At 35.7% G+C, this 14,989-nt stretch overlaps 1 protein-coding gene across 1 annotated transcript in view; it reads right to left on the bottom strand.

Annotated features, from left to right (window-relative positions):
- Positions 1-14,989, bottom strand: part of LOC150104834 (transmembrane protein 185A) — a 98,357-nt gene that overhangs the window by 27,625 nt on the left and 55,743 nt on the right. Inside the window, exon 5 of the mRNA XM_090396003.1 lies at positions 5,927-6,103. Coding sequence (XP_090252129.1) covers positions 5,927-6,103 — 177 coding nt within the window. The remainder of the gene's footprint in view (positions 1-5,926; positions 6,104-14,989) is intronic.

Here is a 14,989-nt window from a genome sequence, read left to right as displayed (position 1 = left end):
CCAAGAAAATTTATTAGTAAACCTATAATAACATTTGTACCATGGATGGGCCAAGGATTTTTTTCCCATTTATTATCAACTTGATATTTTTTTTTGTAATTTTTTTAAAATTTATTTTTACGTAGTCCAGAAACCTTTCTCTAGAGAACAAACACAGAACTTTTTTCAAGCCACTTCAGGCCTCCAATAAGCAGGGCAGTGGCCTCACACCAACCGATGAAATTCTAAAAACAATCACAAACATGGCAAGATTCAAACCTGCCACATGTTGGCTGGAGAGTGGGTACACTAACTAATCTACTGCTATGTGGTAGACCATAAAAGACTTGGATATTATTGGACCTCTTGCTCACCCATTTTCAGCTTCTGGCAGTGGGTTTGAAAAAAAAAAATTAAAAAATAAAATTACTTAACTTCAGTATGGTTTTAAGACATTTGTATTTTGGAGGATCATGCTCACTGTAGTCTACTGCATGTCAGATTAATGGATTAGGGAGGATAGCAGCAATTGCAAAGAATTCTGCAACCCTTTTGTGTAGGAAAATTTTGATCTCAAGGGTATCAGCTTCTCGATGAAGCTATACATTTCTTACAGAACCTTCGGAATGCTACTCATAAACATTTGTTTTGGATTATCTGTAATTTGTTAGCATCTGAGTTCAATGTGCGACTCCATGTGGGTGAGTCATGCATCAGGACTGGTCTGATCAGCATCTTGTATAGGAGTAGTTTAAGTTCCATGCTTAGCTGGCATGGCTGAGTAACAGATATAACTGCCCTATTTTTTTTATTATTATTATTTTTTTTAATATTGTTCCCACCCAAGAAAATTTATTAGTAAACCTATAATAACATTTGTACCATGGATGGGCCAAGGATTTTTTTCCCATTTATTATCAACTTGATATTTTTTTTTGTAATTTTTTTAAAATTTATTTTTACGTAGTCCAGAAACCTTTCTCTAGAGAACAAACACAGAACTTTTTTCAAGCCACTTCAGGCCTCCAATAAGCAGGGCAGTGGCCTCACACCAACCGATGAAATTCTAAAAACAATCACAAACATGGCAAGATTCAAACCTGCCACATGTTGGCTGGAGAGTGGGTACACTAACTATTCAGCCAACAAGGTTGGCAAATTTGCTTTTGAGCAGACATGAGTCACAAAGTAAAACTCTTTATGTAGTTGTACTTGCCATGGAATGGGGTGCCAAATGTGATCATTATACCCTGGGAACACTCATCTTCAAGAGCACAGCAGTGCTTTTGTCTGCGTTAACATCAATTCACTTCTCTGAATACAAAATGCAATCTAGTTCCAAGATTGCATTTTGCAGCTTTTTGCATTAATTTAGGTGACTATTACAGTACTGTCTGAATATAGGGCCATTGTGGTGGCAACCATGGGTGGGATGTCAGCCACACAGATAGCAAAGAGCAGAGGTAATGGCAGGGAGCCCAGGAGGTGGTTGCGGTGGTGGTAGGAGAAGAAGGGAACTTACTACGATTTTGTGATCTGATGACCTAATGATTGCCAAAGTAGGATTTTGTAAGTTTGACCAGTCCTATTGAGAATTTGGCCTGCAGGAGTTTGAAAAGAAGTCTATCATGCCATATTTTGTCAAATGCTTTGGCAACGTCCAGGAAGTGAATTGATGTTAACGCAGATAAAATCAAAATCAAAAGACAAAATCCAAACTGCTCATCAGGGATGAGATTTAATTCTTTAGTGACTTTCTGCAGTCTTATCAGTATTACCCTCTCAGCATTTTTCCTAGGCAGGAGAGCAGCAGGCTGTTGGGAAATAGTTCTGTGAGCGTGTGCTGCTTTTCCTAGTTTTGAGATAAAAAGATTATATTAGCTACTTTCCATCATGCTGGGAATAAGTGATATTTTAATATTGCATTAATAATAGCAACAATGCACTTTATGGCTTTATGTGGCAGGCATTTGATGATTTTATTAGAAATCCTATCTGGGACTGGTGCTTTTCTATTCTAAAGTTTCATGATGATTTCATGTATACCTTGGCAGAGAATGTTAGTTGGTTATGTGCTCTGTGCAGTTTTTCATTTTTTCATACAATGTACTGAGGCATGTACTTTACTGAAGTAGTTTAGATGCATGGATGTAGGATGGACTACACTGCTTCTCTAGGCTGTCAGCAAAAGCTTCAACTCTGTCTGTCATCGTAAACTAGATCACATTCGCCATGGATTGGTGGGAGGGGATTTACAGTTTGTGCATAGAGCTCTGTCATTTTCCAGATGTCAGATTTTATGGACTGAAGTTTTATCTCCCACTGTTGATTTCAATAGTTTTTAAGTGCATACTGAACTTCCTACGTAGCCCTGATGAGCATATGTCAGTGTTCTGGGGCCAGTATTCTGCAGTATTGGCACCTGGCTCTGTTCTTTTCATGAATCAAATTTTTAATCTCATCCAGAAGTCAGTAAGAGTTTGTGCATGGCATATTCATGGTGGCAGCTGTTACCTGCTTTTCCAAGCTCAAATACCTGTCAATTTTTCCTTTGAGTTGATGATTGGAACTAGGCCAGCAGATTTATGTAGAGCAGTCATTAGTTTTGTCTGACTGATGATTGTGACCTGATCTGGGATATTTTCATATTGCGAGCTTAGTTGGAGTAATACTGGATTGTGATCGGAGCTGAGGTTGTTCACCACACTTATTTGGTACTAATACACAAAATAGCTTGTAGTATCACTATGCGAAGGCTATCAGGGAGTCCTGCCACATTGTAGTATGTGGTTCTGGAAGTTCTGTAATCACAGCATTCCTAGTGGCAGCAAATTCATTGAGTGTGCTACTATTTTGGTTTGTAATTCAACTGTTCCAGGCTGTGCTTAGCATTCGGGACTCCTACTACCAGCACTGTATCATTTGTATCTAAAATTTGTGCTTCCAGTAACAGTTTATTTGGAGAGTTATGTACAAGGTATGTACATAATATAATATGTATATGTACATCCTGCATTTGCAGTTTGGAATGCCCCCCCCCCCCCCCAGTGATTTCTACTGATTGGAGGGATTTACAATTTCACTCTATGTTGAGCTTGAAAAATTTATTTTACAGTTTTTTTTTTTTAGGGCTGTGACCACTGCCATCCATAGGATAACTGGAGGAACTCATTCTTTATATTGGTTTGTTTCTGCTTCCATGGGGATTCGGTTCCATTTGATATTTGTTCCTTGTGTCATTTTTTCTGATGATGTTGCAGAACCCATCATATTCCTCAGCTGTTTCCTAGGTTAAATGTGAACCAGATTATGAGTGCAAAGTCTGGAACTCTGGTTTGCTATCAATGTCTTGAGTAGTTTTGACCTCTCAAGATCTGCAGTCATTTGGGCTATTTTGTCTGCAAGAATTCATAAAAACTTCTGAACTGTGCAAACTAGTCTTTCCCACTGTGGATCACCCATTTAAAGTTGGTAGATCAATTGTAAATTCGAAGTTAAGAAGAGGAGAAAATAAAATCAAAAAGAAAAGAGATAGAGTAAATCTAGTAACTGATAGGTATGGAAAAGTTTCAAACACAAAATCATTGAAGATATTGAGACCGTGCCTCAATATGTCATAAGTCACAATGAGATCAAGATCAGATCAATTTATCAGAGTTTTATTCTAAAGTTTTGGGATTTATAAAGTTTTAGGAAATGAAAACAAGAGAAGTAATGGTTAAAAAAAAAAAATACCAAACTTTTTTTTTTTTTTTTAAAGAGAAGCCTGTAGATGTGATGGGTTTATGAGTATCTTGGAATAAACACATCACATCTGTGAAATTCAGCCCAAGAAGAAAAAACTGATCTTGGTTGGCAAGTTCAGCATTATAAAAAGTGAGGAAGAGTAAGACATGATCTTTCTTCTGGGAAATAAGGAAGAATTGAGTTTTGGTAGCATTAAAATTCATTCAATTATCTTCACTTCACTTGAGAATGGCTAGATCAGTGTTCAAGGCAATTAGCTCTGAAGATCCTGAAGCTTGAGTCATCTGAGTTACTACAAGGTTTAGTAAATGACAAAGGATGGAATGTATTATCATCAACAAAGCTATGAGCAAGATTGGACATTAGTGAGAGAAGATCACTGATCTCTCACAGGATAATAGATTCTTTTTTAGTATAATTTTTTTCTGCCCTCACATATACATGCATGTGTTTTCTGAAATAAATAAGTAGATCTAACCGATAAAAATACAGAATAAGTAATTTCAATGTGTGTACGTGCATTTTATTAAACTTGAATAAACAAGTTGCATTTTATTTTTAATTTTTACCATTTATAGCCCAATTTTCTCTCACAACAGTTCATATGCCATATTTGAAATTTTATATTTTCTAAGGATCAGTAACTTTTTCCCAAGAACTAGTACCAGGCAACAGATCACACTTAGACAAACAGTGCATTATATAATAATGTCAAATATTTTTTTTTTTTAAATGACAGTAATAATTTTACTCTTGTTGAATGGAATTTAAAGATTTTTTTTTTTGATAACTTCATTTCAATTTTGTTATAACTAGACTATTTAGTGGCAAAATTAGACAAAAAAAATTACATATCTACAATGGTAGTATGCTGGTTTCATAATACTGGGGGTCCATGGATTGTAGCACATTCTGCTAATTACTTTTGCCCATATATGGTAGTATCAATGCTGGAGATTTTACAACCTCTCAAGAATGGTAGAAATGGGGTCATTCAAAAGTTCTGCAAACTGTATTATTGTTGTTATATCAAAATGAAATATAACTGCAGACCTTCGATATAATCTCCATTCTGCCATCACTACTATCCAATGTTGGGATAAATTTCATGTATTCCTGTGCATAAAAGGTTTGCTTTCAGTTGTAGTGGCACTTTCAACTTAGGAACAAATTTTGAAATTTGTAAGGATATCATAACTGTACCAGAGAGGGAGAACCAGTCATCCATAAGATCAGATACTTCATGTGAAATGTGCAACTTTGTATCGTCATAAAAAGTTCGATTGCCAGCTGCAATATCCAACCGCTGATTCAAATTCCTCCTCCATTTTGCAGAACAAGAATACCAGAAACAGAAAATAAGCATATAACATTTTTACCAAGAGTCTGGCTTACAACTGATGTGAAGGTGGAAAGTGATAAATCATCCTACAGGATACACACATGGGTTGTGTGCAGAATTTTTGCACACATACATACCATTCAGTACTTATCCCTTTATGAGATTCCCATTACTCCAACATGGGTCTGAATGGCAGCTAATTCTTATGCATTTAATTCCCCCCCCTTTTCTGAACCTAACTGGTGGTCTTTATACATGCAAAAGATCCACAGATTTTTGTAAATATTAGGAATTAAAATTAACTTTCTGTGCAAACTACTATGGTTTAAAATTCTGAATATTCTTTCAAGGTCTTTATGTCTTAAAAAACACCAGAGCATCATTGCTGAAAACTATCGCAATATGAAATGATGCTGTATCGTATCAAAGAAATACAAATTGAAGTTAACGAGTAGGACTGTTCAACCAGCACTATGATACTTTAGTCCATTAACTGAGCAAGTTAAATGATTTTTAAAATGCAAATACGAAGAACTGAACCATTCATCCTATATGTTTTCATATAACCACCAGTGATTTCAATTTATTTTAACATGTGGTGAAAAACATGCACCATCATTTCTCAAATGGTGTTCGGCTGATTTTGTGATGGGATAATTTGAAGATTAAATTTCAAATATCTGGCAGAGTTATTAATCTTAAGAATGAGGATATAGTAAGAGTCGGATTTTATGTTGTGCAATTCCAATTTTTTTTACATTCAAGTAGACAGCTCAGCTTTACAATGTTAAAAAAAACATAATTAGATACACTTATTTCCCAATTTGTTGTAACAGAATGAGAGCAATATTCACTCACCAAAAATATCAAAAGAGGCACTACAATCATACTATATGAAATGGCTGAATGCATGCTGGTACGCCGCTGTTCAGGACTAACTTCTGGAGTGCGCATCAGTATACTGGCAAAAATAATAGCATAAAGTACTCCAATAATCGCTAGGCACATCACAATCCACAAAGGCACAAACACCACCTACAAACAGCAAGATTATTAACATTATGATAATGAGAATAAAGAAAAAAAAATCAATGTCAACATTTCTCTTATTTAACATACTAGTGTGTTAATAATCTTTCTTTCCCAGCAGGTGATGTCACCCTTATGGCATTCTAAACATAGTGACAACAAAAACAGTGTGATTTCTGTGATTCCAGAATGCCACATGTAGTGACATTTGAAATTGTCCCTGTTTATGAGGGAGGAAATGTTTGTCATGCTGGACAATAAATTGGTGGCAGGTTCAAACATGGACAGAAATCTGTTAATTTCTACTTGATGTTTAAATTATATATTGCTCTTTGTAAATTGTCTTGCTTATCTGATTATTACCTGATCATCTGTAAATGATATAAATATTAACCAAGAACTTTGGTCATTCCATACTGATGCTGTGCAAAACAACAAATATGTAAAATAAATTGAGAATAGAGCCAACAATCATGAAACCATATATATGAGATACAAGCCTGTGTTACAAGAAAGCAGAAAGTCTTCATAGATGACCAGTTGCATTCTATGAAAAAAAATAAAAAATTAAAAACTCATGAATTGATAAGATAAGTATTTCAAGTCTGTAGGTCATATTCCAAAATAGTTTAAAGAGTCCTCTTTTATATGCACATTCTCACAAATTCAAAACAATACATCTTGTCATATAAAATTTTGGAAAAGACTGATTTATATCCATTCTTCTATCCTATCCTTCTCATCCATCTAGGATGGGTTGAGTCCCCTCCTAATGAGGGGTTACTGGCATTATTAATGCAGCCAGATCACCACTCCTCTGCTGCTGTATCCCCCCTAAGGACAATATTCATGGCCATATCCGTGTGTGTGTGTGCTCAAGGGGCTGGTTTGCAGGATGAAACCCCCAGATAAACTGGGAGGGGCCTGCTGTCCATGCCCAAGACTGGCTAACTTGGCTATGGCTGAGGAAGATCCTTAAGATCCTCACATCATCGACGGGAATTGAACCTAGGATACTCCTTCCCTAGGCATATGATTGCAAAGCACATAGTCACTAGGCTAACCACGTGGACATACCCATTCTTACCAAGCGACATTTACAAAGGGCATGAAGAATTAACATTTTTTTAAAATGTGAGATGAGAAAAAAAACTTAACTGAAATAAACATCTGAAACAGAGAAAATAAGTAATGAATAAATAAACATAAATGCATATACACCTAAACAATAAATTACATGGTAACCACAGTAATTAACTTTAATGAAATGAAAGTACAGATATTTCGTACTGAAAATAACTGTACATCATCAGCGCATAGGAACAAGCAAATCAAAGAAACAGGAATACAAGGTAAATACAGCAGCAGTTGGTGGTTTGCCAATTAAAAACTGTTGCCACATGAACCACTGACTGCTGTATGTACCTTGTATTCCTGTTTCTTTGATTGGCTTGTTTCTATGCGCTGATGATGTACTGTTATTTTCAGTAGAAAATATCTGTACTTTCATTTCATTAAAATTAATTACTGTGGTTATCGTGTAATTTATTGTTTATAGTCATGCCACAGGTACCTTTAAAGATTAAATATATATTAATCATCATGCTAAATATGGATATAGATCTTATGATCTGTTCCAGTCTCATTTCTAATCTAACAGCCTCTTTTCAGGTCTAACCCAGCTTTCTCTTCTCAAATGGTTTATATTTTATTAATTGTTTAGGATATTGGGTGTTGGTCACTTGGTTTACACATTAAATCCGATTTTGTTTATACTACTTGTTTCACTTTTCTTCTACTGATTTTATTTTTAGTTATTTTAAAATATCTTCATTCTTCTGTTTTTTTCTTTTTGTCTAATAATGTATATTTTTTGCAATTCTTCTCATGAATATTGTTTGTTTGTTTATGGTTTTTTTGTTGTTTATTTAGCACACAAATCTAAATTTCACTGCCATATAATAATGTAGGTATTGCGAAGTATTGCACATATTTTTAAGCATGTTTCTTTTTTGTACAAGATTCGGATTGCAAGTTCTATTTATCATCCCTATATGTATACCGACAAAAATGTTGAAGTTTTTAATATGACGTTTTTATGCTTCCTATGATACTTCTCAACCAAGATAATTAAAAATATTTATCTGTTCTATTATTTTATTATTAATTATTATTTTACTTCTAAATGGAGTTGTCTGCAAAATGCCATTGATTTAGTTTTATCCATAGATATTTTCCTTCTGAACTGTTCTACTATAATGTTTAAATTATATATTGCTCTTTGTAAATTGTCTTCCTGATTTGTATTATTACCTGATCATCTGCAAATAACATTTATTTAATTATTCTGGGAAATTTCTATACCTAGGTTATTTAAAGTGTTCTACTGTATTAGTATTTCATTAATATAAATATTAAAAAGTGTTGGAGACAGGACAGGACATTCCTGTCATACATCTTAGTTTATAGAGTGGTTTTCAAACATTTTTTTTCATTTATTTCATTATCTTTGTATATATATTCAATATTGCCTATAATAATTGCCAGCCTGGTTGGCCAAGTGGTTAGCATATCTAACCACTTGGCCATTTTACTTCTAAATGGAGTTGTCTGCAAAATGCCATTGATTTAGTTTTATCCACAGATATTTTCCTTCTGAACTGTTCTACCATAATGTTTAAATTATATATTGCTCTTTGTAAATTGTCTTCCTGATTTGTATTATTACCTGATCATCTGCAAATAACATTTATTTAATTATTCTGGGAAATTTCTATACCTAGGTTATTTAAAGTGTTCTACTGTATTAGTATTTCATTAATATAAATATTAAAAAGTGTTGGAGACAGGACAGGACATTCCTGTCATACATCTTAGTTTATAGAGTGGTTTTCAAACATTTTTTTTTCATTTATTTCATTATCTTTGTATATATATTCAATATTGCCTATAATAATTGCCAGCCTGGTTGGCCAAGTGGTTAGCATATCTGCTCTCCATCCAAAAAGTTGTGGGTTTGAATCCCACCATCGATGGATGTTTGTGGAAATACTAGTGGTGGGGAGTGGATAGAATTGGTGTAGATGATGCAGTTCGCTGTAGTTGGTGGATGGTTGAGATGAAGAGTTGTAGAGTAGGTGCCCTCCCTCGATGAGTCTTTAGACTCTTTGGAGGTGTCATATAATAATAATAATAATAAAATATTTGGTATATTTATTCTTTGTAATATATCAAACATATGTCTTTCACTTTATCAAATGCTATATATATAGCAGTATAATACTACATGGGAAGGAATAAATAATAAAAGCGACAGCAAAACAAAACAAAAATACCATGTCACAAGAGAACAATAAAGATATGAGGAATTGAAAATTAACTTGAAGAATAATACTTAAGTTATTCTCAAGGTCAGAAAGAATATATTTTTTTATTCTCTTTAAGTTCCAAAATAAGTAATAAGAGGATTTCATCAACACAACAATTTCTTGAGATAGTCTACAATGATAGTCTTGAGATATGATATAGCCAGAGTTGCTAGTTTTTATTTTAAAAAACTTTTATTATTCTTATGAATTTGTGACATGCATTCTAAAGGATTATCTTTGTTTAATACAGTGAACTTAAATATATCCACAAGTTGCATAGTTAGTTCCCATTTCCATTTTAATGAATTCAACATCACCACAAATTACAAGTTCCAGCTTTGCACCTTTGGTAACGTTGCAATCTTATGTAGTTTAAGACAACCTCAGCAGCCAAGTTGTTACATTCTAGTGGGATCTGAGCAGAAGATCCCACTAGATAGAGCTTATGATATTGAACCACGTGTGTTGATAAGCACAAAAATAAAAGTATTCCACTCTACATTCTTGAAAGGATGGTAAACAATAGGAGGGTGTGTAATGTTTGGGTAGTCTGCAGAAAGAAAAGCTGCACAGTGGTACATATGAATGCCATATGTGAGGGGGGGGGGGGGGTACCCAAAAATAACCAGAATCTGAACTTGGTGCACGCGCGCGCACACACACTTTCTAGTTATGGGTGATGCCACTAGGCATTGTGAGTGTTCAGTTTTCCGTACCAGTCTGGCAAGTAGTGTCATCTTGTGTGAACTGGTTCGTTGTTCTGGCTGCTTTTTTTTTTGTTAGTGCTTACAAGCAAGTTTGATGATGTTGTGATAGCTGACCACAAAACACAGAGTGCACATGAAAATTGTTTTCTTTTGGGTAAAACTGCAGCTGAAACTATTGGTATGTTTCAGCAAGCCTATAAGGACGATGCTTTAGGTAAAACGCAAGTCTATGAGTGTTTCCCATTTCAAAAATGGGGACATATCAGTTGAAGACCAACCACAATCTGGCCGACCTTCAACAAGCAAAAATTATGAAAACATTGAAAAGGTTTGCCAGGCAATCAATGAAGATCTCAAAAGACCACTGAGCAAGTTTCTGATGAGACGAATTTGTCATGGAGTTCATGCCAGTGAACTCCATGACAAGTTCTTTGTCCAACAGTTCTTGACAAAAAAACAACATGGTGGATGTTCCCCACCCTTCCTACTTGCCCCGATCTCTTTTTCTCTCTCCATGTGACTTTTTTTTTTTATTTCCATGGATAAAGAAAACCATAAAAGGGTAGCGATTTTTTGATGTGGATGAAGTGAAAGAAAAGTCAATGGAGGGCCATAAACAGTATTCTAGTCGAACAGTTCCAAAACTGTTTCCAAAAAACATTGGGACAAGTGCATTGACTCACATGGCGAGTACACTGAAGGAGACTAGAATATGGTATAAACTTTAATAAAGTTTTGTTTAAAAAAAAATTTTTTTTGGGGGGGGGGGGGGGGGGGGGAGGGATACTCCCTCATATGTACCACCATGCAGCTGAATGCAGCCTGTGTTGTAATATTTGATGACATCTGTGCAGTACTATCTATGTCTAATAGCTTCTAAAAGCACTTTTGTTTGCAAGCCAAAAGGGTATATGGCAGTCTGATGAGTTTTGTAGATTCTCCAACCATGGGTAAAAAATAGTTGGCCACATGGATTTCATTTTGGTAGCACATAACAGAGACAGCTGTCAATATCAAAACAATGAGGGTGGTTAATTTGCCTCAGCACAGGGACTAGGGATTGGTGAAGTTCAAAATATGCTCCTGTTACAATTCTTAAGGTATGATAGTGGACAGGGTCTAATCATTGCAGTATGCTCTCTCTCTCTTCCTTTCTGGCAGAAAAGCAGACTTGTGATCCATAATCAACTTTTCAATCTAGTCAGTGCAATGGATGTTCATCGCTTTACAGCACTTATCTCATAACTGGCATATGGGAAGGAAAGTAAGTAAGAAAGAGAGTGGTTCCCACTCAGACTTGGAAGATTCAATTGGACAAAAGTTCTTGATAAAAAGAGAGAGGGTCCCTCTGAAACTAAAGTGGTGCAGGTCTTCCATTTCAAATCTGCAAGCAGTGTCATGTTTTTCACATATCAAAGAAAACTGATACTTAAGTACTCATGTTTTAGGACGGTATCTCTAATGGATGCTCCCAGTCGGACTAAATGGTTGGCTGTTGAGTGATATTTGCACAAGCCAGATTATGTTCTGAAAAAAAAAAGTTAACTATTTTTTTTCAGAAACTTACAGAAGCAGCTGGCGTCAGAACAGTTGGTTGATAGTTATTGGGGATTTTAGATCAACCTTGGCTTAGGAAAGGCAATAATAATAATCATCTTTTGTTAGTTATCCAGAAACATGTTCACAGAAAATTCTGCTGAATAGGCAGCAGCTGATTCATGGCAGATGCCTGTTCAATTTCATAATAGATATTATTTGGTCCAACAGCAGTTAGGCAACATTTAAGCAAAGTGGCTTTCAATTTGCATTTTGCAAAGTCTTTTGACATCTTCCATACCACTTGAAGAAAACAGATTTATTGTTTTTCTGCTTTACATTTTTGGGAAAGTCACTCCAGGGATTTTTATTATTATTATTAAGTAACACCTCCAGGGAGGGCACCTACTCTACAACTCAATCCACCAACTACAACGAACCACAATTACCATCATCATCTACACCAACGCCATCTACCATCCATCATCACCACTAGTATTTTCACAGACAATCACAAACATCCATGCCCACAGCAGGATTCGAACCTGCAGCGTTTTGTCTGGAGAGTGAATGCGTTGACTACTCGACCAACCAGGTCGGCATAAGAATATATTGTTGATGTTTTCACAAAAAAATCTTCCCAAGAGTATTAGCAATTGCTGTTGGGTTAGCAATTGTAAGGATTGAAAGTGGGCAGGTAGTATAGCTGCCCTTCATTTTCTGAATTTTATGCCAGACTGCTTTGTTGTTGGCTGCTCTTATTATAGAATATGTGCATTTGATCCATTAATCCTTTTGGCTCTGATGATGAATGCCATTTTAACATACATTTGAAAACAATGAGGTTTGTTACTGTGGGGTATCTGCAGATGCTCCAAGGCTTTTCTATGAACTATTTGGCTGTTGTGCAATCAGTGCTTCACGATGGTATCAGTGAAAAGTGGAAACCAACAAGATGTTTTAGAAATTGCAGTTGTGGCAGAGCTGTGTAATGCAGTGTTATATGATTCACTGCACTGCTAATAGGATATGAGTTGTTGCAAAATCGAATTCTGAAAAGAAAAGAAAAGCAAGTTAACTTGCTTGATTTTTCATTGTGCTTTCTGTGATGTAGTACATGATTGCCCATACAAAAACGTAAACAAAACAGGTAAATTATCACTCCCCAAATAAGTTGTCATCAGCTTCCTACTTATATAGTGGAAAGAGAGAGGATGAGCAGACTTAAGTCAATGACAGAGTTCAGGAAGAAGGTTTGCTTCATGTAGTCAAGAGGGAGAGATTATTGTTGTTGAGCATATGTTCTACAACTCTTCCTCCAATGTTAGTTCGGCCACTATCCCAAATTAAAAGTAAAGGGGATGGTCCTGAAAGATATTTGCAGCATACTGTTATAAGAGATTCAAATGAGGCTCAGATGGCGACTGCATCTGTGTTTGTATTAAGTAAGACTTTCTTGAAGGGGATATGGTTGTTCAAACAAGGATGGCAACTCCTCTATGGGTAGGTCCATCCCTATCCTGTCCTTACAAATGATGACCACATTTCATAATGATAGATCATTATGAAATGTGGTCCTGTTTCCTGCAGGCAAAAGCATATTGGCCTATATATGTCTGTGTGAGAGAGAGAGAGATTTGATGTTTATATTTTGAGAATTCACAAACAATTTCATCTTAGAAATATTTTCAGTATTTATTTTTGGTAGTGTCATCTGGCATCAAATATTGTGAGGTCTTGTTTTGATTGGTCTTAGTTTTTTCCTTTTTGGAAAATTACGGATGGCTAGTGTCCATCATTTCTTTCTCAGGAAAAATATCCAAGATGCGATCGAACTGCACTACCTCTAGGACACCAGGTATATTAACTGTTTTATCTTCTTGGAAGAACAGAAATATCAATCCCATCTACTAACATGTCTAGAGGCACATCCTTGATTCCCTGCAGTGCACATCCATATTTTTTTTTTTTTCACTAGTAGATTTTCAGGTAGAGGGACCAACCATTTTTTTTGCATTGGGATATTTGGGATATTTAATACACTCTAAAGAAACAGCAAGCAAATCATATTGTTTGGGAATGTTGTAGTTGCGAGAAGGTAGAAATGACAAGAGTTAAGGTGCCTGTTGACACCTTCTTTACAGCTGCCTTCTCAGCATAAGAGGATTTACCAGATGCTGTTGCTAATTTTGTGGTATATAGCCTCTTTACTTCCTGATAAGGGATGCTCTGCTTGGGAATGTTGTAGTTGCGAGAAGGTAGAAATGACGAGTTAAGGTGCCTGTTGATACCTTCTTTACAGCTGCCTTCTCAGCATAAGAGGATTTACCAGATGCTGTTGCTAATTTTGTGGTATATAGCCTCTTTGCTTCCTGATAAGGGATGCTCTGCTCCATCTTAATTTTTTGTATCTCCTTTTCATCCTTCCACCTTTAGCATGCTTGGGAGTATGCAGCTTGATCTTCTTCACAGTTGGGGTATTTCAGTGTTTTGCACTCAATCTTTGTTCTCATAATCTTTGCTGGCAGAGCCATGACAGGCACTCTGAGAATGACCATACTTCTGACATTTAAAGAAGCACAAAGGGTTTGAGATGTAGAGCATTACTGGGCAGTTGAGATAACTTGTTCCAGTATCCATTCCTACATATGAGGATTCTTCTTATGGCTGTCACTCCATGGTCGTTCAATTCAGAGTGGATCGCTTCATCAACAATGAAATCTCACTCTGAATATTATGCTTCTAAAAAAATCGTGTGGTGGTGGAGGGTTTGACCATGATTAATATTTCATAATAGATGTTGCACAAAGTCATTTTTCAGATTGTTTTTCATATATGGAAGAAAGTATTGAGTGTATTATTCAAAAGGGAGAGGTCATTATTGTCAAGGATTTGTTCAATGATATGATCTCATCCATTTGTGTTGGCACTATCCCACAGAGTGTTGTGCCCATTAACGTCACCCATAAGAAATATGGGTTCAGGCAGTTGCAAGATAACATTATCAAGACCAATTTCATTTAACTCAGCACCTAGTAGTAAATAAATTGAACATACTGTAATAAGAAATCCCAGAGATAAGCGAATAGTTACTCCTTCCAGAGCAGTAATAAGACATTAATGAAAGGAGTATGACTGCCCACTAGGATATTTCCATGAGCAGGACCACCTCCAGTTCTATACTCATGTATAATAGCAAAATTCCTTAAGGTAGGATCCTCACAGGATCTTAAATGTGTTTCCTGCAGACAGAAACAGAAAGGTTATTTCTGCAGCAAAAT

This window comes from Typopeltis vanoorti, chromosome 7 (genome assembly GCF_054136105.1).
Source record: "Typopeltis vanoorti isolate ZY-2024b chromosome 7, IOZ_Tvanoo_1.0, whole genome shotgun sequence".
Taxonomy (NCBI): Eukaryota; Metazoa; Arthropoda; class Arachnida; order Uropygi; family Thelyphonidae; genus Typopeltis; species Typopeltis vanoorti.
This window is presented reverse-complemented; position numbering and strand designations above follow the sequence as displayed.